The sequence below is a fragment of the Eupeodes corollae genome, chromosome 1 (assembly GCF_945859685.1).
Source record: "Eupeodes corollae chromosome 1, idEupCoro1.1, whole genome shotgun sequence".
Classification (NCBI taxonomy): Eukaryota; Metazoa; Arthropoda; class Insecta; order Diptera; family Syrphidae; genus Eupeodes; species Eupeodes corollae.
The window spans coordinates 46,068,474-46,093,283 of NC_079147.1; the positions used below are offsets into that span (position 1 = coordinate 46,068,474).

Genomic DNA, 24,810 nt, shown 5'->3' on the forward strand with positions numbered 1-24,810 from the left:
GCATGTCTTAACTCATCAGTCTCTGGCGTCTACACAACGTTTTACCCTGTTAATAAACTTCTGTAGGATCAAAGAAAACATCGGTGAATTAGTGCTTAAAGTTTTTCCAAACCTTGCACAGAACTATTAAAACCTTCCGTGTCTTATTACGCGAATTAAGAATTAAGACGAGCTTGTCAACTATCGGGCTGAATTATTGAATTTGCTTGATTTGCAAGGCATGTCACCGTACTTTCTTACATTGAAATTTGGCGTACGCATCATTCTTCTTTGAAACATAAATTTACTACGACTATGTAACGGAAGCAGACTCTCATTCCAAAAAATGATAATCAATGTTATCGAGTCAACAATTTTTACTGGAAAATTGAAAGGTGAAGACGTACTGTTGCCAATAATCCCGACAGATATTCCATTCGAATTCAAATGTTTACTGTCCCCGGCGTGAATCTCTTTCGCAATGACTATTAACAAATCACGCGGACAACCGTTACAAGTGTGTGCATTCAATTTGAAGAATATATGCTTCTAACATGGACAGCTTTATGTGGCTTGCTCAAGTATCAGCTAGTATTTAATAAATCCCTTTCTACTGGCAGTTTCTGAACCTATTGAAATTCTTATACGTCCCATTTATCGTGTAATACCTAAAATCTCTGCAATTTCTTAGTGATTTGAGACTTAAATTAAAGAACATCTAATTTTTAATCTATACCTTTAAAAAGTTCATGCTTTTTATAAAGTTAGTATAATCTACACAGAATCAAAGGTTTTGACTAATATTTCATACAATTCTTATAGACAAACTTACATTATTTGGTATTCATGGTTTTCTTTTAAAATGAATATCAATTTACATCACTGATGATGTTGTAAAATTATGTAAAATTTGGAATTTTCCTGGATGTTCTCAGGGAAGTCACTATGGGCCGCTTCTCTTTAAATATATCCTAATTCTTCTTAAAAAATTCTTCATATTTGATGTACTTTTACATATGTACACATGCTGATGACATACAAAATATATACATCGATTGAATAAAGTAATACATAGATTTTAAACTTTCAGAACAAAAATCTTAAACAAAATTTTGTTTTGCGGGAAAATAAATAATAGTACCACTATCATTTTTTTCCCAATAAATTGGCGGTTTTGTCTCTCTCAATTGTGTAACTTTACTTTTTATAAAAACAATTTCTTAATAAATTACGATTATTCTAATTATATATTATTTTGATTAAAATCTTGAATTTTTTCTACGATATACTTTTCCATAAAACAAGTTAAAAAAGAATTGCTTAATAGCTTTATGCATGCTAAACAAAGTGTTTACAAGGAAAAGTTTATGTGAGAAAAGTCTAAAAAGTAATTTTCCTAAATATCTGTACCTACCCAACACCCATATGTATACTTACAAAAAAATATTATGTAATTTATTCTCACGCAAAATAACAACTCATTATTCAGAAGTTAACCAATATAACGTTTACAGTTTACATCAGAATCCTGGTATACTGACTGATGGAATAAAATTAAATGCTAACTCATTATGTCCATAATTGAAAATGTCTCCCTTCTTTCTCTCCCGCCCTGCATCCCATATATATATTCGTCCATAGGGATCTATTTGAAATTTTTGTTAATAAATTACAAACGGATGCAGTGGTGGCTTTACGCAATGCTCACAGCAAGCGCACCCTTAGCAAAAGGGGTCTAATAAAATTAATTAACCAACTAAACTCTGCTCTGGTGCTCTTTTGAGTTCTCGAAATAAAATGAAAATGTACAAAATTTAATTGCTTTTAAATTGATTTAATTGATTTACAAAAATAGCCAAAAACAAAAGTGGTAACTATTCAATAAAAACACCTACACACATAGACAACATCCGTAGGTATAAAGCTTTTGATTGGTGTTTTTTTGAAGGTACTATGTGTTCAACGGGAATTGAATCTTATGGGAGAGAATAATATAGAGTAGTTTGGTAGTAAACAAAGTTTTTTTTTGTTTTTCAAAAAGAAATGAGGAAAATCAATCAATTATAATGTGTTCCATCAAAAGAAAACTTGTTTTTCGTTGTGTTTTTTGTTTGTGTTCTACTTTATTCTTTTTGTGTGAGGTCCTTGGAGAGGTTTCCTTTGCAGCTAGAATTCATTTAATTTTTATTTTATTTTTGAATGTAACTGTGGGAGAGCAGAACTAGATGAAATATTATATTGAATCACTTAATTTATATTGGTGGTTCATAATTGGAATTTTATTTGAAAAATAAAGAAATTAAAACCATAATTGATAAAGAGAAAACATAAAAGTGGAGTATAGTTTATTATGGGTTGGGTGACACAGATTTTCTCGGAAAAACGAGAAATTTTGGATTCCTATTTTTCAACCTGATGCAGTACAAATTGGTAAAAGAATAAATTTACAATATATTGGTGTATTTTTAATTAAGTTTGATTAAATGTCCAGAAGTAATGCTGTAAGAGAACAGTTAATAAATAAAATCTTTGTGTTTTGAGTTCGAAATCAAAAAGGTGTGATCGAATGTTATAAATTAATATCCAAACAAATTATAAAACCCAGTTTTTGGAGATATAATAGAAGTCAAGAATTAAAAAAAAACTTTAAGTCTCCTGAAAATTGTCGTAGATTGATGTAACAACGGTAAAGAGTCAATAAATTGTTGACAATCTGTAAAAATAAAACATTAGTTTTGAATATTGAAACTTTAATGTAAAAAATAAGGCTTTGTTAGGTTATTAAGAGTATCGAACAAAATTTTGTTTAATTTAAAAAGTTTGGTAGATTTTAAATTAAACAGCTTATTTAAACTGTACAAAAATTAACTTTGGAGCTCTATAACTGAAGACTTATTAAAAAAATTTAAACTTGTAAAAACTGAAAACAGTGGATTTGGAGTTTCGCTTTTTTAAAAATCTGAAACTTGAATTCCAATAAAAAAATATTAGTTTGTTTTTTTTTTTCAGAAATAAATATAAAAACTCCCCCAAAAAGTTAAGTAACTAAACGCACATGGACTCAATTTTCACTAGAAATCGACCAATAAGCTTTAATGTGTACCAAGAAGTTTAAAAAAAAAAACATTATATTTCAGAGCAACTCTGTACTTCAATCCGCCTTTCATTAAATATTTTACCGGTCTAAGATCGAAGAAATTTTAAGGGACTGTTAAGTGCGTGCAGATCGAAAAACGATATTCAGCTTTAATGAATTTTTTTTCAAAGCAATTAAATTTGTCCACCTTTTTCTTGAACACGTCCTTGATTGAAGTTTTTTGAGTGTGAGTGGAAGAACCAAAAAACATATTTTTTTTATTTTTCGTCCAATGATGTAATAGATTTTATACCATAAGACTTATTCTTGTAAAGTTTAAAAAAACCTAAAATAATTAAACTGAGATCAAATTTTCCGTCAAACAAAATCTTAAAAGTTTTAAAAACTTAAACTAACTATTATTAACAATATTTTGTGAGAAATAAATAAATAAATTTGAATCTAATATATTTTTCTTTGTTTTCATAAAACTTTCTTGTCAGTTTCCATTCGTTTTTGTACGTTTTCATGTGTGCTTTGCAAGAAAAAGTTTAATATAACTAAACGTTAGAAACAAGTTTGAGTATGATTTCAAAATCTGTTTTTATTCTTGATATTTTTAGATGAAAACAATTGTTTATCAATTTTAGCAGAGTTTTTTGAATATTTGTATTTCTTATAAAAACAAAAACGATTTCATTGTTGTCAAAACATTATCTTACATTAAGAACAGAATTTAGCAGAGAATCAAATAGTTTTGAAATCAAAACCTTCGTTTTTTCCGAAGTATACGAATCTTACAAATTTTGAATAGTATTTTTTGTACATGTTTATTTTTTTTTTTATTTTGACAATATCTTTTATTTTTGCCATAAGATATTTGAGTCTAAAACGTATTTTTACCAACGTTTTAAAGCACTAAATTTATGTTTTATTTTGTATCAAAAAAAGTTAGTTTGATTGTTTTCCAAATTTTACAGGATGTCAAAAATGTCATTCGTCGTTGCGTATATTAATTTGGCATACATTCAATTTCTATTAACCAAAATTTTCACATTTCTAAATTAATAATAGTAAAAAAATTACCCATCTTAAATTCTTTTCTGCAACTTTTTATCTGTAAGATAAAACTTATTTTTAGTCGATATACCTATTTACTTCTTCTTAAGATATGGATGACGAAAAATGGTACAAGAAACGTTCGGACGTACTCACGCACACACAGGCATATCTCTAAAAATCTATGATTTAGATTCTAGGGATCTTGAAATGTCGGCAAACCGGGCCCTCTTTAAGAGTTAAGTAATTACAAATTTTAGTTTCGACACATAGGAACTATATTTTGTAAAAATTTCGAACTCGAGATTTCAATTAAACGTGACATAAGGTTGGTACAGAAATTTAAAAAAGTGGATCTTTGATTCCGTCCATCTTCAGTTTATCTGTCTTTCCTCGCTTCTACAGCCGAAACCATTAAGTACAAACTCGTTAGTTAAAGTTTAAAGAGAATTCGCGCTACGTTTTTTTTTAAGAGTAAAAATAACAGAATAGTCCCTACACAAATTTGTTGGCCAAAAATCGAAAATTCGGACTTTCTCAACAACTAACCGATACATTTTTATTAAATGTTTATTTCTTAACTTTTCTATTTTCAATAAAAAAAAAGGGTCGTATTGCTTTATAAGGGTACACAAATAAAAGCTTTATGGTGTTTTCTCAAGAAATAATGAAATGATTTCAATTTTTTGTGACTTACAACTCTCAACAATTCCTGTGTGCGGTTTTGTTGTCAGGGATGGAGGGAACCTCCAATTTTCAAGATAAATCCGAACGGCTAATTTGAGAAAGCACTTTTATGACCTCTGATCTGCGTCCTGCGCACTAAAGATCACTCCAAGGGTACTACTTTGTGTTATTCTATTTAAAAATTAATAATTCATAAATAGAATACAAATTAAAAATGAAAAAGTAAATTTCTTGGCACTTGCAGTACCAATTCCTTAAAATATAAGTTCTAGAGTTAAATGAGTTTCAAGCAAGTGCTAAGTTTTTAATACAACATAAAGTATGGCCATACCCTGAGGAAAATTTAAAAAAATAGGTCTGCCAGTTCAACTTGTACTGTAATGTAACTTTAGCGGTATCAATATTAATTTTCATTATTTCGAAAATTCACCTGAATCCTTATATAAGTTTTCCAAATCTTAAGTCAATGTACAGATCATATGTTAATTTTGCATTAATTAATCAGTTAATCGCCAATACAGATAATTTGCTAGTCCAGTGGCCCATTTTAACAATGAACAAGGATAGAATTATGAAGTTCTCTGGGGCGTTTGAGCATTTTTAACTTCCCATAGGAAGTCATTGTATTGGTTCCGATTTGTTGAATTGAAAATGTTGACATTTCTCGACGTTTCAAGGTCCCTAGAAATAAAAGATTTTTAGAAATATGTCTGTGTGGTGCGTGTGGACGTTCGTTCGTACGTCCCTACGTTCGCGACATTTATTTCGTCGTCCATAGCTCAAGATTCAGGAGAGATATCGACTTCAAATAAATTTTGTTATTCTGATAGTTGCAGAAAGAGTTCTCAAAAAAATTAACAGTTTAAACAAATTTGAACATTTTGGTTAACCCTAAATATCTCACGAACCAATGATGCTAGAGACTTGAATTAAACTTTATACTAAATATTGTAACGTGATTACAAAACAGTATATTTTTGGAAAAAACTGTTTTTTTTATAAAGCAAAATATCTAAAAATAAATTTGTCACCTCGAAAATTGCACGAATACAAAATGATTTCATCGCCAAAACAACTTCGTGCAACGAAAAATGACTTTTTTACATCTGGTAAAATTTTAAGAAAAATCGAATTGACGGGTTTTTCTATAAAAATAAAAACCTAAACAAAAAAAGTAATAAAAGTTGGTAACAATTGAATTCCGACTATAATATCGTTTCAAAACTTTGAGGCTTTGGCTTTAAACTACTTTTATCTTAAAAAAATATTGTTGTCTATATGCAAAATTTTGAGAAAAATGAAATTGACAATTAAAAAAAAAAAACTTAAAAGAAAATTTAACAAAAGTTTTTAAAAAAATTTGACACCAGTATCTTTTCAAAAGTGGAAAATTATGGCTTCCAACTAATTTTCCCTAATACAAAATTTTGATTTCAACATTCGGCAAAATTTTGGGAAAATTCAAATTGACAGTTTTTTTTACAAAAAATAAAAATTTAATTTCGACCCAAATATCTTCTTAAAAATTTAAGAAATTGTCTTTAAACTTAATTCATCTTTTAAAAAGTATTGTTGTCAACATTGATCGAATCGACAGTGTTTTTACAAAAAAAAATAAAAACCTAACAAAAAAATTTGATAAAAATTGATTTTCGACTTAAATATCTTTTAAAAATTAAAAGCATTGTCTCCAAACTCTTTTTATTTCACAGAAAATGTTGTTTTCGATATTCAGTTTGTTATTTTTTATACAAATCCAACAGTCCGTTTTTTCATAAAAAATAAAATCTACAAAATATAGTTCGCAGATTAGTTAAACATTGATGTTCGGATCTTGATGTCTCTCAAATTAATTTCATTCATCCAATTTGTATAATTTTAAGAAATGCTAATAAAATTGGTAAACATTTGTTTTCTTTTTTTTTTTGATATTTTTAAGTTTTGAAAAGATTTTTGAGTCGCAAGAAAATTTTTACCATGTTTTAGATTTTTTTCAAAATTTTGCAGAATGTTAAGAAACAGTATTTTTTTTATAAAATAAAATCGATTTTAAGCCAATATCTGAAAATTGTTGAAAAGACATTTGAGTAGAAAAACCATTTTAAGCAACTTTTAGTAATGTTTTTTTGGGTTTTATTTTTTTTATAGAAATAAGATCAATTTGATTTTTCTAAAATTTTTAAAAAATGTCAAAAACGTTATTTTTCGTTACACAAATCATAATTTGTTCGTAAAATATTTGAGGTGACAAATATTTTTTTTTTGCATTTTTTTTTTTATTTATATGAACCAGAAATGTCAACATTTTCAATTCAACAAATCGTTCCGATTACAATAACTTCCTATGGGACGTTGAAAATAGATATACCATTTTAAGACTTAAATTAAAAATGTTGCCACTTAGTATCATTCTTGAAGGGAACAAAAGTTTTTAACTAATGTAAAACTATGATCTTCCAAATAAATTTAGCTTAACAAATTATAAAAAAAAAAATATTGCGTAGTTTTTTGTTCTTTTTAATATCGACTTTTAGAATTTTATATGTTGCGTTACTTATTTTTGAAAACACATTATGAGCATATGTTTGTCCTTAATGTATTTTCGTTGATTTCAATTTTTCCAAAAGTTATAAACAAATGGCTTTTTATACATTAAATTGTTTATAAAACTTTGATTGGTATCTAACTATAAAATTTTTCAAAAAATACATTTCTGTTTTTATTTTAACAGCACATTTTTTGTATTTATAATTAATTGGAAAAAGTTTGAATTTTTTAAAGACTGGCAGGTATTAAAATTGTATGTATAGAGTAGCCCGTAATTGATGGCCCAAACTTATTATGGTTTAATTGCATTAGTCTAGGAAAAAAAAGTTGTTTTCCTAAAAAAGTTTACTTTTGCATGTGTCATGTGTCCTAACACATAAGTAACGTGCAATTTCTTACGCGAAATTGTTAGAAGCGTAATAAAATTTCTGGAAAGCATTTTTTCAATATAAAATAATAATAAAATTAAATGGGTTAAGTAACTTTTTTTAAAATGTATCTTTACAAAACCCTTATTATTTTATTGCAGTTTTGATGTTCGGGGGAGACCGTTTGAAAAGGCGCTCTATTGGTCCGATACAAATTCATTCGGGCCTCGAGCCTACTTTGTTACGAATAAGCAACCTGCCAAATTAACAGTTGACAATATACAGCTAGACGATGAAGGAGTAAGTTTAAAAAAAAATATATGAAGCCTAAGAAAATGTATTAATCAAGCTTATGTGTTTTTATTTCGTTATATAGGTTTATAGATGTCGAGTGGATTTTCAAAATTCACCTACAAGAAATCATAGAATTAATTTAACGGTTATTGGTAAGTATCATATTTCTTCCTTAAGCCCTTTTTTTTCTATCTTTTATGAAAGTTTTATAATAATCTAATTTCGTACATACTCAAGTCTTCGTGTATTCCATCTTAATTTAAAAATCTAATTTACAACTGTTTTTATTACCATTTCATCTATCCTATTATATGGGATGCCACCGGAATCATCATTATCCTTCCAAATGCAACAACAACAATAACAAATAAAAACAGTTCCTCCACATCAGATACTCGTTTACGATGCATCTGGGCGAGATGTTGCTGGAGCTGTTGGCCCCCTTCTAGAAGGTGACAACATCGTCTTGACTTGTGAAGTTCGTGGCGGTAAGTAGCATAGAATAAATGATGATGAAATATAAAAGCATTGTTTACCGTATATAAGAGTATAAGAGAGTGACTGCAAACAACGACATATTTGCAGTACTTGCAATGTATCCTATACTATAAGCCACATCCTTGTTGTCGTCGTCATATAATATAGACGAGTGAATAGCTGTGATTTGTGCATTGTGTGTGTTTGTATAAATGTTTAGCAAAAAGCAAGCCTTTTTGGAGCTTAAGGGTTATTTTCTTCTTGCTTATTTTTTTTCTTCTTTCAGTAGTTCTTTGTTTGGGTATATAACACAGGGAACAGGTATAGGGTGTTTTTTTTATATATATTTTTTTATCGTAAATCATAGTAAATTTGTTTTTTTTTTTTTTTTTTGCTACCAGATTTTCTTTGAGTTTGTTGTTGAAATGAGCGTAAAATTCTTTCACATCGAATAAATCATAATTTTTATTCTTTCCTTCTTCTATCATGCAGAAGATAACTATATAAAGTCTTAGGTATACAGCTTTAGCTCTAAGGAACAGCAGTCTTTAAAGGTTCTGTGGCCTTCAGTGTTATTTTGCAAGAAAAGACTGAAGTACAATTGCTGCAATTTATTGTTGTTACCTTTTGGAAATTTACCTGCTATATTTTTTAAACAATCAACAGTCATCGTGTAGCCGGAGTAAGAAAATGTTGTCAACATTATTTGAAGAAAGTTCATGGTCAAAAGTATAGATGTCGCTACTTTTGATTATAATGGAATTATTATCTTACCGAAAAAGAATAGCCACTTGAATGATTCTGGGGTAAATTTAAAACTCGAGTGTTTTCAAGCAAATTGGGTTGAGAATGAAAGATGACAAGATGACAATGTTTGTTAGTTTTATTAAATGTTTTTAAAATTATTGAAGCTCATTAATTTTTTTATAATTACTATGAAAAACTTATTACCTTTTGAAGGTATTGGACGAATTCGGCTTAACATGGATATGAATTGATATAAATGACGTAAAACTGCTTTTTTTGGAAATTCATTTTTTTTTAATAGTAAAGATAATCGGTACTAAATATTTATTTACTATTGAAATGAAGGTATTCTACTATAGTCGTTCGAATTGAAAATGTTGACATTTCTTGAAGTTCCAAGTCAAGGTAGGTAAACTTGGCTACATACAGAAACAATGACCTCACGTTACCTATGAATAGATCGTTAGAAATTGCGTGTCCACTTATACTCATAAGAGAATACCTCAATGGTAGGCCACAGAACTCGACTCTATCAGAACATAATCTTAAACTGTTCCAAAGTCTCAATGCTCTATAAGTTCTCAATGGGATTTTCAGAAAGAATTCCCAAAAAGTTATAAGAAGGCATTAAGAAAATCTTAGCAATCTTCTTAGCAGTAGTTTTTTGGCACGACAGAAGAAACGTACCCGTAGCATGATATTTAGTGTGGTGGACTGTTAGTGACGAAGGTTGAGCTTCAGCTCATCTTCAATTCAATACAAAACAAAAAGCCAGCAGTTGTCAATGGCATATCCAACGTTGTACTAAGACATTTACCGATGGAGGCAATTGAAATTTACACCACACTCTTCAACAATGCACTGAATAATGCATATTATCCAGTGCATTGGAAGATCGCTGTGGTTCATCCTCTCCCGAAAAAGGAAGGGGACAACTCCAACCCGTCAAATCTTCGGTCGATAAGTTGAGGTTATTAGAATATTGCGAAGACTGGAAACTGAAAATAAATGTCCAGAAGTCGGAGACAATTCTATTCCGGACTTCGACGGCTGAGGCCACGAGGGACACGTGCAAGAATTGGCATCGGGCAGCTATTAGCGAGCAAAAGTGTAGTGAATTACCTCGGTATCTGGTTAGAACAGTATTTATATTTCGACAGACATATAAATGCTGCTCTGACCAGGGCCAGAGAGGCTTTCCCTTTGAAGAAACAGCTGTTTTACAGCATTCAGCTGTTTTACAGCATTCAGCTTAACCCCAGAGGGAAGGTATTTGCTACATGGCCCTCATACGGTAGATGATTGTTTTTGGTTGTCCAGTGAGATTCAACGTTACCCCTTCCCAGATGGAGAAGTTTCGGGTGTTCGAGTGTTTACGATAAAGTACCGGCTTATATTGAACATCAGAATCTTGTTACATGCAGTTCTTTTCTAACGAGATCGTATACAACGGGGCTCGAATCAACAGAATTGACAATTTCGTAATAAAACTCGTTCGAGGTCACATTGCATGAGCTATGTCTTCGACCAACAATTTAATTTTCGGGGCGTTCTATCCGAACAACGAGTATTTTGAAAGTTTATACTTGAGCGACTTCATTCCATCAGAGACATTCCTCTTTTTAGACAGATGCGGTCTGATACAATATAGATTGGCAGTTCTGCTAATCTATTACGTCAGACGAAAAACCGTGGATAAGCTACTCCTGTACAATCTGGACGTCATGGCACAAGGCGGAGCAGAGCTTCTTCGGTTCAGTAGGGATGTGTCTGAACGTTACCGAACTGATAGGGTGAAGCAGGAGAACCAGTTTTGGTGGCACTTGATATTGGGTAGTCGGAATAGGGTTTTAAGCCTTGGCCGGCCTACATACTTGTTTTTATTGTTTAAGGGTTTAGTTTTAAATAGAATAGACATGGTGGCAAACAAAAAATAATACATACAAATTGAAAAAAACAATAAAAAACAATGAAAAAGAATTAAAAAATAATACAAAAAAGACTACAAAATATGAACAAAAAAATGTTAGATTTGCTGCTGTGGTTGTTCTAGTTTTAAGTAGTTTGTAGGTAGAATAGGCAGTTTAAGTTAGCTTCGAGTTTTTTATTAAGGACCTTATTTTAAATAGTTTTAAAGTTAAAATAAAAAATGGTACCGATATTAGTTTTTTTTCAAATTTTATAATAAATACAAAAATAAATGAAATGAATTTCAGTAAAATAGATCTTAGGGCCGAAAGGCATTAGTATTAAGTGTTATATTTTAACTTAGAGTGTCCGTATGGGACCAGTAAGTTAGTTGTAAGTTATGGATAACTCAACTAGTTTTATAAATTTTTGTCTAACCTTAAAATAGGTTTAAGATTGAATTAATAAAAATGGATTTAAAAAAAAAAGTTCATTGGACTGTCATGCCAGAGGTCTTGGGTTCGATCCCTGCCTGTTCCATCCAAAGTTTTTTCCACAGGTACTGCTGCTTGCGAGGAATTGACAAATCCTCCAAGTCCAAGAGTAATTCTTGTCATGAAAATTGCTTTCCCAAATTAGCCATTCGGATTTGGCTTAAAACTGTAGGTCCCCTCTATCCCTGACAACATTGCTCGCACACAGGAATGATTGAGAGTTGTTAGCCACGAGGCCCTAGTTCTCAACGGACTGTTGCGCTCAAAAGCTTCGTAGCATAAATTTGCAGGACCAGATGGTATAATACCAACGGAACTACAAAAAGCCTTGGAGAAATCATTGAGGAAATTTTGTATTCCCTTGGCACTGATAGAAGTGAATGTTTTTTTATACCCAATGCAGGTAAATGCTTGCAAGTCAACCCTTAACATCTACGACCTTCTCAAGATTGATTGATATCCCTTTAAGGAAAGTTTTGATACAAGGCTTATATATTTATGTATCAGAATGATTATTGCAAAGGCAAATCGGTGGAAACGGCGTTATACTCATCACCGAATACTACTTCTGTCATCGAAGTTAGGTTAGGTTAGGTTAACGTGGCTGCAGATCAAAAATCCACACACTTAGGCCAAGAGAAAGGCCCGTTGTGATACCACATGAATCTAGAGAATTACTTCTAACTAGTCGAACCATTTTGAGCTTTTTATAAAGCGAAGAAGATATTTGATATCCTTTTTAGCTAGTTCACTGCGATTATTAAAAGAGTAGTCCCCCAGATGAAGTTTGCGTCTGAGTGAAAGAGCAGGGCAAGTGCATAGGAGATAAGAGATTATTTCCTCTTCTTCTTCGTCCATACAGCTTCTACAAAAGTCATTTGAGGCTACGCCAAGTCGTTGGCGTGACGAACCAACCATCTGTCATAGAGAGTTCACTATGATTTGTTTTCCTTACATCGAAGACGCTTTCAACACCGTGAACACATCTGCAATCACATCTGCACAAACATCTTTGAGAACATAGAGAGTTCGCTTATTCGCAACTCTTTTGCTATAAGATTAGTAAGTTGGGAGACACCGCAAAGTGGTGTTCTATCCCCTCTTATCTGGAACCTGGTATTAAATGAAATCATAAATGGTCTGGATGTGGATGTTTTCAGACTTATTACCTATACGAATGACCTTTCTTTAGCGTATTAAGGAAAGCATGTCAGCACTCTAAAATAACTGTTACAAAACACCTTAGACAAACTACTATTCTAATCGGTAGGGACTGGGTATTAACCCACACAAAACCAAATCAGTCTTATTTTCCTCCTTATCAGACGAGGTTAAGTACATGAGTCTGTTTTTAGAAGCAAAACTAAACTAAAAACTCAATGTACAAGTAAAAGTCAAAAATTCTACTGAAGCTCTCTTTTATTGAAAAAAAGCTATTGGTAACAAATGGGACTTAGAACAAATGGTACTTACAAACTAAAAGATAACCAACGTTCACCTGGCTGCTCGCTTTGAAAAACCCTATCTTTAATACTGAACACCCTGATCTACCAAACGCCTCACACAGCTGCAAGCTCTTCTATTTGCCTCGAAGCATCGTCGCAGTGATTAAGAACAACATTGGTCACTCTGTAAATTGTAAGTATTTAGGTATAATTAATCTAAAGCACACAGACTACAACATCCCCCAACTGCAATTGGACAGAAACTTCCAGACTTCTATACCTTCCAGATCTTTCAGGGTATTCTTGGAAGACGAGTCAGTCCACTTTTTAACTGATGGATCAAAAACAAATGAATGTATTGGCGAAGTAACAGTTGATAACAGTTTAAGTTTCACCTTTGTTGGGTGCACGGCCATAGAGACATTCCAGGAAATTGTAAGGCAGATGAACTCGCCAGGAATGGTATAGTACAACCCACTGCCATATCAATCGCTACATGTAAACTATGACTAATGCAAGACTCTATGAAGAAAGCAGACTTCAGGTGTAATATTATCACCATGTGTCAGGTCAAAAAAAACTTCTGACCTAAGTACACTAGATTTAAAGCGCTCAACGTGCTTGCTTGTGACATTAATTGTGTGTTCTCCATCACGGATAGCCACTTCAACCTAACCTATCCTTGCCTAGGTAAACATAAGGCCCAATACTTCCAATAACATGAAAATGGAAAATAATGGGACGTTTCGATAAAATGGTACATATTATGAGAAAATCTATTATATTGGCTAAGTTGTGTGTTTGACCTTACCTAAGCATAATAAAGGCTAATTGTTTTTAAAATAATAGGGTTTCGCTTGGATATTTTTTCCTCGTGACACATCTTAAACAGACATATTTTTTTAAAGCAGAATTTTAATAGAAAAGAGAGTGAAAATATTGGTTGGTACCGAAGATCTGACATACGAATGATTCTTAATCGTTCTTAAGAATTCAGTTACCCTACAACATTATAAAGTCTAAGTTAAAGAATTGAAAACAGAGCTTAGTTATAAGACTAACAAAAAAACATTCAAAAAGGTGAAGGAAAAAAATGTTTACATTGCGATTTTTAATTTTTTTGACTTTATGTAAAATCTTTGAAAAAATCATTCAACAGTAACTTTTAATTAGTCCAATTATTTTCAATAAAAACAATTCTAATGTGTTATAAACACGATCTAAATCTTGATGAAACAAGATATTTGTTCTTCAAATTTAAAAACTGTCTTATTAAATTGTTAGAAGGTATCAAATATCTCTACAAAAAACACCTTACACCTTTGACGTTCTTAAAATATTTCAATCTCTTTTTTTTTAATTTGCAATTTTATTGAACATTCCTCAATTATTATTGAATTGAATAAAATTCCATTTTGCATACCTTAACAAACATCCAAATAAAATGATCTATCATCACAGAAGAAGAAGCAAGAAATCGTTTAAGGTATCTAGAGACCATTAAACTTTTGCAAAAATGCATAAATACCTTACCGATACCTTCCTGTTACGAATTAAACCAAAAATATGTTTTTGTTCCTTTTTTCTTCGCTTCTATTATAACCGACCAAGGACTGACGACGCGACGAACCAACCATCTTGAATAACTTTTTCACACTTTGTAAACTTCCATTACACTCTAATGCATGCCAATCCCCTTCGAAAAACATACTCGACTCATGCTGTTGTTGTTGTTTTTTTGTTCCTTCTAACCATAACTGGTACTGAGAAAAGTTTCTTCAGCACATAACCTAACCATAACTCAAGTCCTTATATGGAAGAACAACAAAAAACTAGTTCCGGTTGCATTTAAGCAACATTGCTTGGAATCCTTAACAACAACTTATAATGCCGCCAGCCATCATCGCATCAGGACAAAAACTTGGTATGGTTTCCTTTTACTTTTCTTATAATATGTTGGAGTATGTGTAGGAGTAGGTTAGGTAAGGACCTAACATATGCAATGACCAGCATTTAGACCACGACATAAGCCAGGATGGCAAGGCAAAGAAAAAAAATTAACTGGAATGTTTTTGACACAAGCTTATGGTTTGTTGGGACATCTGGTTGACATATTAAAGGAAGAATATATCTAGTATGTTGTGTGTTGGAAATAATATTGAAAGAAGGAAAATAATTGCGGAATTATGTAGGTACATATGTTTGTGTAGGTTTAAGTATGTGACCAATTTAAATTCCATAAATTTGAAAGAGATGGACAGATGACAAGGAAGTTGAAAGAAATACTTAGGTCTTATGCGTATAGAGTAGGCACAATAAGGATATCCTTATTTGAATGAATGGAAACTTTCTCTAAGCTGGACAACAACTTCAACTTTTCAGAAAGAGCATTATTGCAAACCATACATCAGTCAATACTGCTCCTTATTGTCGAATACATCTTTTTTTTTTTAAGTAGGGACAATGATTTAAAATATGATTTTTACCACTTTATTTTATACAGTTCGTAGAGTTTGTTTTACATACACTGTAATGTATAGACATGTAAATGGTAAAAAATAGTTCAGTCTGTAATTTGATAGTGCTTTATATCAGAGACAGTGATTGCGTGGAGTTTACTATCTTAGGCTGTAATTTGGTGTAGTTTGAAAATTCACACTGTAAGTTGGTGATCTGCAATCTTAAACTGTAATTAAATGGAGTCTGCTATATTAGACTATAGTTATGTGGCATCTGGCATTTTAGACTGTTATTTGATGGTGCGTTATTTTAAAACGTAATCTGGTTCTGTATGATATTTCAAACTGTAATTAAGTGGATGGAGTCTTCTATCTTAGTCTGTAATTTAATTGAATCTGATATTTTAGATTAACTTACTAAAGTATCCAAGACCGTGAAGTCTGCTATGTTAGAGTGTAATCGAGGGTAATCCTGCTTTCTAAGACTGTAATTATATTGCGTCTGATATTTCAGATGTCTGTAATTTAGCGGATTTTGCTGTATCAGATTATGCACATATTACACTGTAATTCAAATGATCTAACAAACTAAGGCTGTAATTAAGTTTTCTTCGATGTTTAGAACTTTAATTTAGTAGGTAGAGTCTGTTATCTAGGTCTGTTATTTACTTGTATCTAATATTAAATGTATTTTATCTACCAAATTATTCATAACTGTAGAGTCTGCTTGCTCAGAATACAATCAAGTAAAATCCTGCTATCTCAGACTTAAATTACATGCCATCTGATATTTCAGTCTGTCTTTGAGTAATATGCTTTCTTAGACTGTAATTCTGTTGAGTCTGCAACATTTTACTGTTATTCAATGCGATCTTACAAACTCAGACTGTAATTTATTTTTGTTAAATACTGAAGACTGTAATTTAGTGCTTAAAAGTTAGGCTGCAGTTAAGTGGAGTATACAGTTCTATATACTATAATATATTTGATCACCGACTGTAAGTTAGTGTATATTTTTATTTTGGACTAGGTGAATTAGGTGATTTTCTCAATTTCATTCGTAATTTGCCGGAATCTGCAATCTTAAACAGTAGTTTTGTGGATTTTTGTTATATAAGGCTATAATTTTGTAGTGTGCTATTCTATACTGTAAATAAATAAAATCCGCTTTGAGGCTGTAATTTAGAAGATTTTGCTATGTTAGACTTTAGTTTTAAGGAGTTCGCTATCTCAGACAGTACTTTTATTTCTCCTGATATCACAGATTGTAATTAAGTAGAATAAGTAAGATTATAATTAAGTGATTTTTAATATATCAGGCTCTTCAATTATTGGACTACCATCGTGCTATCTCAGATTGTAATATAATGAGGACTACTATTAAAACCAACTATTTCTTAGTATTTCTGGTTTGCTTTCTCAGACTGTAATTGAGTGCAACGAAAATTATTATACAAGGGCAAACGTTTGTTACTGATAAGTCGTCGTGGCTTTTTTTTTAACAGTCACAGTCACACCAAAAGTTCCAAACATAACTTTTACAACCTCTATGTAACTAAAAATATATACAAATGTCTTTTTGTAAGTGGATTTAGTTAGAATTAAAACTTCAGTGATATGACTTTGAAATACAATTTTTTCAACTTTAGTTTTCAGACACTGTTTTTTCACAAAATTGAAACTAATTCGTAGAACTCATAAAATCTTATATTAAACAATTATGAATATGACTCCAGAAACATTTGACTTAAACATGATATTTTTATTAAACATTCGTTATATTTATATCTTGAGTTTGAGACAAACAAACTTTCAATATTATGTAACAGTCTCCACTTAATACTCTTTAGCTTATTGTAGTTCCAAGTAAACTGTATAGTGACGGTAATGGGACTAGTTTTGTTGATTTCTTGTTACAAAATTGAAATGTGTGCCACTTAGGTAACAGTCCATAACTGTCGATCATCTCTAATGGAGATGGCGCAACAGTTTGCTGGAGACATTCCAGGTAACTGTAAGGCAGATGAACTTGCCAGGAACGGTACAATACATTCCATCCTACCACGTTTGGCAAGTACTGGCATACCAATACTTGTAAACAGATGCTTATGCAAGACGCAAGACAAAAAACATCTGGCAAACACTGGATTTAAAACCTTCAAGGTGCTTGCTCTCTCTAAACAGATCGCATATAAGCTTGATAATAGGTGTCTTAACCGGACACTTTCTAATAGGAAAGCACGCCACGAGACTAGGCGTATTCTCAAATGACTTTTGCAGAAGCTGTATGGACGAAGAAGAGGAAGGAACGGTTCTTCATCTTCTCTGCACATGCCCTGCTCTAGTTCGAAAACGCAAGAATTACCTAGGAGAATTCTTCTTTAACGATCTTAATCATATCGGTATAATCAGACTCTCACGTTTCGTAGGGGACTCAATCTGGTTACATTGAGCTTAGGAGGAAGCCTCAAGATTCATGTGGTATCACAATGGTGCATAAAACTATCCTAAGTTTGTCCGTTTCCATCTTGGACAGCCACTATTACCTTACCTAACCTAATTAACAGAGCTACAAGAACTATATTTCTGAAAAACTGAAAATATGAAACACGAAGCAACGTATTTTGAACAATTTCTAAGTTACGTATCTCATCTAAAAAAGATATTAAAGCCCGTTTGCTGATACAAGTCACAACTTTTTGAATTCTTAATTGTAGACATAGTTACTTGTTATACTTAATGGTTTGCACTGAACTTAAAGTTCGTCATAAATGGCACTAAGTGGAAATTATTTTATGACGAAGAAATAGTAGAGTATAATGTCCTTAACTTGCATTTATGAAATGTATGTCCTTTGATCCATGTCCCTTTCAATACATTTGTGTCACTAAAAAATATGAATTTGGAGTTGATAGTTTAGGTTCTCGAATTGATTAAAATCAAATTTACGATAGAAATGCACATTTTTTTTTACTTCGATCAACTGGTGTTTCACAAAAGATCTCGTTTAACCAAAAATATGACAAATAACAAGCTAGAAATATAACACGTTTGATACAATATTCTTGCAAAAGAATAGAGTCTGAATATTTTTTTTCGAAAAACTTCATCTTTTTCGGCATCTTATTGAAGCTTGCAGATAGCTGCAAAGATTGATCCGTAATTTCAGAGCTAGCAAACTTTAAAGCAAGCACTCTGCACATTCTAAAAGTGTCGGTTTTTCGTTTAATGTAAGATCTGCTTTACTTCCTCTTTTTTGTCAGCCATATCGATAGTTAATATTTGAAAACTAGTTTGTTTTCCCCAAATCAAAACTTCCTATTTGACTTCCCGTTTTGAAATTTCATGAAGGTATGCATTGACATCTGTTTGGAATTTTGCAACGAAACGAAGTTGGATGCGTTTCAATCTATATGTGGAACTTGGTTAAGTGTATCTTAAATATTTTCTGACAACCAAAATTAAATTACGTTAGCAAACAGCAAATTGGCCTCAGTGGCAAACGCTTTCATCTGAAATCTTAAATAAACCAAAGCTGGCTTTTGAAATACCCATGTTTTTTTTTATATTCAAATACAATTTTTTATCAAAACTCAATTTTTTTTTTAAATATTTTTAACTACGGTTCTCACAAAGATCTATATGAACCAACTAAGCTCCATTGTGGTGTGACGTATTTATTTGTAACCACTTCAAAACACTCTTTTAAATTTTTCTTAAAATCAAGCAACATAAGAAATTCATTCCATTAAATAAACTTTCTATACTTAATACATTATTATATATTTATTAGCACAACATTAAGTCTTAGTCGACCCTCTTTCGAAGAAGTAGAAGAAAAAAAGAACTTTTTCCCTCAAGGTGCACATTTAAAAAATCTATTTAATTAATTTTCTCATAAATTTCTATAGGGTCTATTGTTTTTGGCATTTATTTAATAAATGAAAGAAGAAAAATGAGGTACAAATCTTCATGTACAAAAGTCTAGAAAGAGTATAACAACCATTATCCAGGAGTTGGAGAGTTTCAACTAAAATGCCACACACACAGAAGAGTGGGTTGAGTAGAAACAAAACCTAGCAACCGTGAAAAGCCAGCAGCAGTCAGGGGCTGACAAAAACCTAGAAACAAGCCAAAGAACTTTCTATTGAAGTGCTTGAAGTTCTATATTTCTATAGGGACATCATCAAGTTCTATATATATGTGTATACGGGGAGAGTTAAAAACGACCTATCCCCCAAAGAACTTCCTAACAGAATTGCTGAACAAAAATCAAGGCACTGTACTATAATATGCGCCAGTGCAGGGGGACCAAAACGCTATTGTATGGCGGACGATAAATTATATTGAAAGGCTTTTATGTGACTTCTCATCCATGAGTTTGGGAATTTCTTCTTTTTTTTTTCTTTTCATTGAAGGACATTCTCACACTACTCATCGTATTGTAAGGATGTAATGATTTCCTCCACGTAAATCTTTTGTATAAAATAATGGTGGTGGTTGTGTGGTGTGTATGTCCTTAGGAAACAATGAGATGAATTGAAGTCGAAAATAAATGGCAGTATGTCCAATATTCCGATGTTAAACAAAATTCTATTACTCGAATATTACTGATCCTTCGTATTGTATAAAATTGTGAAGAGGAAACAAAATTGAAACTCGGAATCAACATTAAAGCCAGACAATTTTTTTTGAAAATTTAGTTTCCTTGTATAAACATAAATAGATAGACATCTAAATAAGTTGAAGATTTCTTAAATACATTTTTCAGAGCAAACATTTGTATGCCTTTAATGTGAATAGTTGTTGGAGCAATATAATAACTTGCACTTCTCACATTGAAAAACTCAATCATAAAAATAGTTTTTCTACGAATGAAAGTCATTTGAATATAAGAATGAAACAACAACAACTTGTGTGTGCTACCACCAAGTTCATAGGCTGGAGTTATAGCTATTTCACGGGGGCCAACCCGATCATCAGACTCCTTTAGTGGTGCTTAATCGCTTTTTGTTCAATTTAATTTTTGAAGAACTTTTGCCCGAGCTGGGCTTGAACAAGCGATCTAGCGTGTGAGGAGCTAGTGCACTACGCACTACGCCACCGCACCCACATGAAAGTTGTAAGCCAATTACAGGTTTTTTCGTTCTATCGAACTATACTGAACCGATTAGCATTTTTCTAAGTACACACAAGTAATTGTTGTTGTTTTATTCAGTTTCTTTCTATTATCTCCTCTCTTTTTCATAAGCCAACGATTTCGATTGGATTCGTATGAGGAGGGAGATGGGGCGAAAGAGTTGACAAGTTGTTGTTGTTTCATTCTTATATTCAATTATAAATTCGGCAAGCAGCTGCTTTAAACTGTGAGTATAAAATTTCATACAAAAAACCTCCAAAGTCATTTTACCTTTGATTTCAAATTTCGAAGTATTCAAATACAGAGATTGTTTTTCCACGAAAAAGAGCATTGCATGTAGGATGCATTGCATAGCTTTGTTGAATGCAACGTAATTCGTTTAACACTTTTTATCTTTTAATTATTTTAAGGATATATCCACAGTTGTTAAAAAACATTTTGAAGTGTATTTATTAATTTTAAAATTAAGAAAATGCAATTCTAAATAAAAACAGAGGCTAAGATGCGAACCCCATTAACAACTTCCGATCCCGATTCGATTTTTTTGCTTCAAAGGTTTGTAGGTTAACGTGTTGGGTTAAAAAAGCTATCAGTTGAATTATTCTCAAAAATATAAAATAAATATAAAGAAAATATAAAGAAATAGTTTAGGTTGAAAATCTAGTTTTGTTAAATAGACTTTTAGTCAAAAACAAATTTTCACCAATTTAGAACCGAACATCAATTTTTACCAAATTTTCGTACTATTTTTTATACATATATATATATATTTGTATGAAAAAACCAACCGTTGTTTTTATTAAAAAAAACTACTGAATATCGAAAACAATACTTTCCACGAAAAAAAAATGAGACAATATTTTTAATTTTTGAAAAGCTTTATAGTATGTAATAAGTATTGTTTTCTTTTGGGTTTTTATTTTTTGTGAAAAAAAACTGTCAACTAGATCTTTCTTAAGATTTTATTGAATGTTGTAATCAATGTTTTTTTAAATGATAAAAGTAGATTAAAACCAATATCTCAAAGCTCGAAAACCAATTTTTAAAAACTTGTTTGAATTTTATTGTGTACGTTTATATTTCTTGTAAAAAAATTGTCAATTAGATTTTTCTCAAAACTGTCCTGAATGTAGACAACAATATTTTTTAGAAGCAAAAAATAAGGTGAAAGTAATAATCTCAAATTTTCGAAAAGATATTTGCGACGAAAATAATTTTCATAATTTTTTTATAAGGTTGTTATTTTTTGTAAGAAAAAATATCAGTTCGATTTTTCTCGAAAATTCTTTCAGAATGTTGAAAACAATATTTCTTATAATTTGAAATTTGTTGGAAGCCATAACCTTAAATTTTTGAAAAGATATTTGAGTCGAAAATCAATTTTTACCAACTTTTGTTAAATTTTCTTTTAAGTTTTTATTTTATTTAAAATATTGTCAAATCGATTTTTCGGCAAACTGAACTAACACTTTTTAAAAATGAAATATACCTATGTCTTGACAATGTTTTGTTTTATTTTTGCAATGAATTTCGAAGCATTATAATGGCTTTGAGAGTCGCTGTAACTTAGGGTCTTATTGTATGGACCTGTGACTAGTGTATTGAATATGACTGAAAAGCTTGAGAAACGATATCTAATAATAATTTTCACAAAATTTTCTACTACCATAATTTTCATATTTGCAAACTTGTAAAAAGTTTTTCTATCCAGTTCCCAAATCCTTCTTTCAGTTCTATAATCGCAAAAGTTATTCAGATGGGTGTAAATCCTTCTGGTGCTTCAATAATGAAACTTCCAATGATATTAAAACAAAAGCTTATTTTCTTCCATTATGTTTTAAAAATTAATTCTCACAAGATTATTTTACACAAGATTGGACCAATAATATGGAAAACATCTCTAATAACTCGAATTCACAAGAATTGCCAAATAGGGATGTGTTAAACAATCCACTAATTGCTAAACTTTTTTAAAGACGTGTCAGCTTCTTAAAAAAGAGACTGGGACGTGACCCACACTGCTAACTTCCTATTCCTGCTGTCGATTTTTATTGCTGAAAAGGTTTGTAGGTTAACGTGTTTTGTAAAAAAAGTTGTTAGTTGAATTGATCAAAAAAGTTTAAAAAGTAGTTTTGATTTCAAAATCCATTTTTGTTAACGAGATACAACTAAAACTAATTTTACCAATTTAAGTATCATTTATTAAGAGTTCTTATTTCTAGTATAACAAAATACAATTGGATGAATGAAACTAATTTGAAGTCAATATCTTCTACTACTACCGAGATCTCGAGAAACAAACATCAATTTGTACAAATTTTGCGTACTATTGTTTTTTAAACTACTGATTGTTGAAACAAAAATTTCTGTGATATACAATATTTTTAAAGCTAATATTTTTAAGTTTTGAAAAGATTTTTAGTCGGAAGCAAACTTTTACTAAGTTTTAGTATTTTTGTTATGTTTTTTTTTTTTGTAAAAAAACTGTCAGTTCGATTTTTCTTACAATTTTACTGAAAACAATGTTTTTTATAAGATAAAGTTAAATTGAACCATTACCTCAAACATTTGAAAAGATATTTGAATAGAAAATCAATTTTTACCAATTTTTATTAATTTTTTTTACCTTTTTTCATTTTTTTGTAAAAAAACTGTCTATTTGATTTTTCTAAAAAATTTACTTCGTGTCAAAAATGTTATTACTCGTTACATTATATTATTTAATAGACACAATTATTTTTTTGTCAGTAAAATATTCAAGGTGACAAATATTATTTGTGGTGAAAAAATCACCAATTGTTTTGAGAGTCCTTTTTTCATTATTATCTGTATGACAAAATGTATTTAAAGTCTTTGTCTCTACTGGTTCTCGAATTAATAACGACACAAACATTTGCCGAACGTACTAACGTTTATACGTACATCCGCATCCACAGACACTCTCTAAAAAGCTTTTATTTCGATACTGAAACGTCGCGTCGGGACATGTCAAAATTTGCAATTCAACAAATTGGACCTATTACAATATCTTCCTTTGAGAAGTTCAACCACCACAGACCTTGAAGAGTTTATTTTTTTTCACTCTCAAGGCTTTGGAAAACGGAATTGAAGTTCATAGTATGGTCTCCATTATTTGACCTAGCAAAGCGTTTGAAAAAATTTCTCATAATTCTATCATCTTCAAATTGTTCCTTTAGGTTTTGAATATCTTTTCCTGAATTGGATTACTTCTAACCTTGAAAATTGAGAAATCATATATATTATGGGGTTCCCCAAGGTAGTCATTTAGGCCCTCTTTCAACATCATTCATTCATTCATCAACATTTTCAAATATCACTTTACGCTGATGATACAAAGTTTTTCAAAGCTATTGCAATTCATGAATAGATCTTACATGTGTGGATTTTTGATCAGCTTTCGATTCAATTCCCTGGGAAGCACTTTTTTACAAGCTCTTTCAGATGACATTGGTACGTCAATGGGCATTAAGGATGTCTTTTGAAGTACTCTTCTCTTTATCTTATACATAAATGACAACAGATTTGGTAAAAGATGTATTGATATAAGATTAAAGAATATTCCAGGACTGATGTTCGGGGACGATATAGTTTTCCTGGCTCAAACTATAGGCAAACTATATAAATAGGCTTCAACTTTATTGCAAAACATGGAATCTGGAAGTAAATCTTTCTATATCAAAAATTATGATATTCAGAAACGGTGGTGGGAGATATTCCAGGAGGGAGAAGTCGACGTTTGACGAGGAACAGATAGAAATAGTAAAGAATACAAGTTTTGGAGTTTTGATAGCATCTAACTTGAATCTAGAGAAACATTTAAAATCTAAATTATCGGAAGCAAAGCGTGTTCTGTGTTCTGTGTAGAGAAGTTGCATTCTTAGAAACAGCGTTTCGCTAAACACAAAGCATTTCGAGCTACCGCAATTGCAATACTGTCTTACGGAATGCAAGTATCGATCGTTAGAAGGCGAGGAAAAGTTCCTCTGTTTTTTTATTCAAAACTAATTTCAAGTTGCCAATTACGCATTCAACTATATGTTACATCTTGAAGCAGGAATAGGACCCCTCTTTTTAGACACACTTAAATTACATTTCAACTACGTGTGAAG

The 24,810-nt window shown here is 31.1% G+C and overlaps 1 protein-coding gene across 1 annotated transcript in view; it reads left to right on the forward strand.

Moving 5' to 3' along the window:
- LOC129938522 (uncharacterized) overlaps positions 1-24,810 on the forward strand; it is a 263,598-nt gene that overhangs the window by 58,386 nt on the left and 180,402 nt on the right. Inside the window, exons 3-5 of the mRNA XM_056046146.1 lie at positions 7,878-8,016; positions 8,093-8,162; positions 8,388-8,498. Of these exons, the coding sequence (XP_055902121.1) occupies positions 7,878-8,016; positions 8,093-8,162; positions 8,388-8,498 (320 nt within the window). The remainder of the gene's footprint in view (positions 1-7,877; positions 8,017-8,092; positions 8,163-8,387; positions 8,499-24,810) is intronic.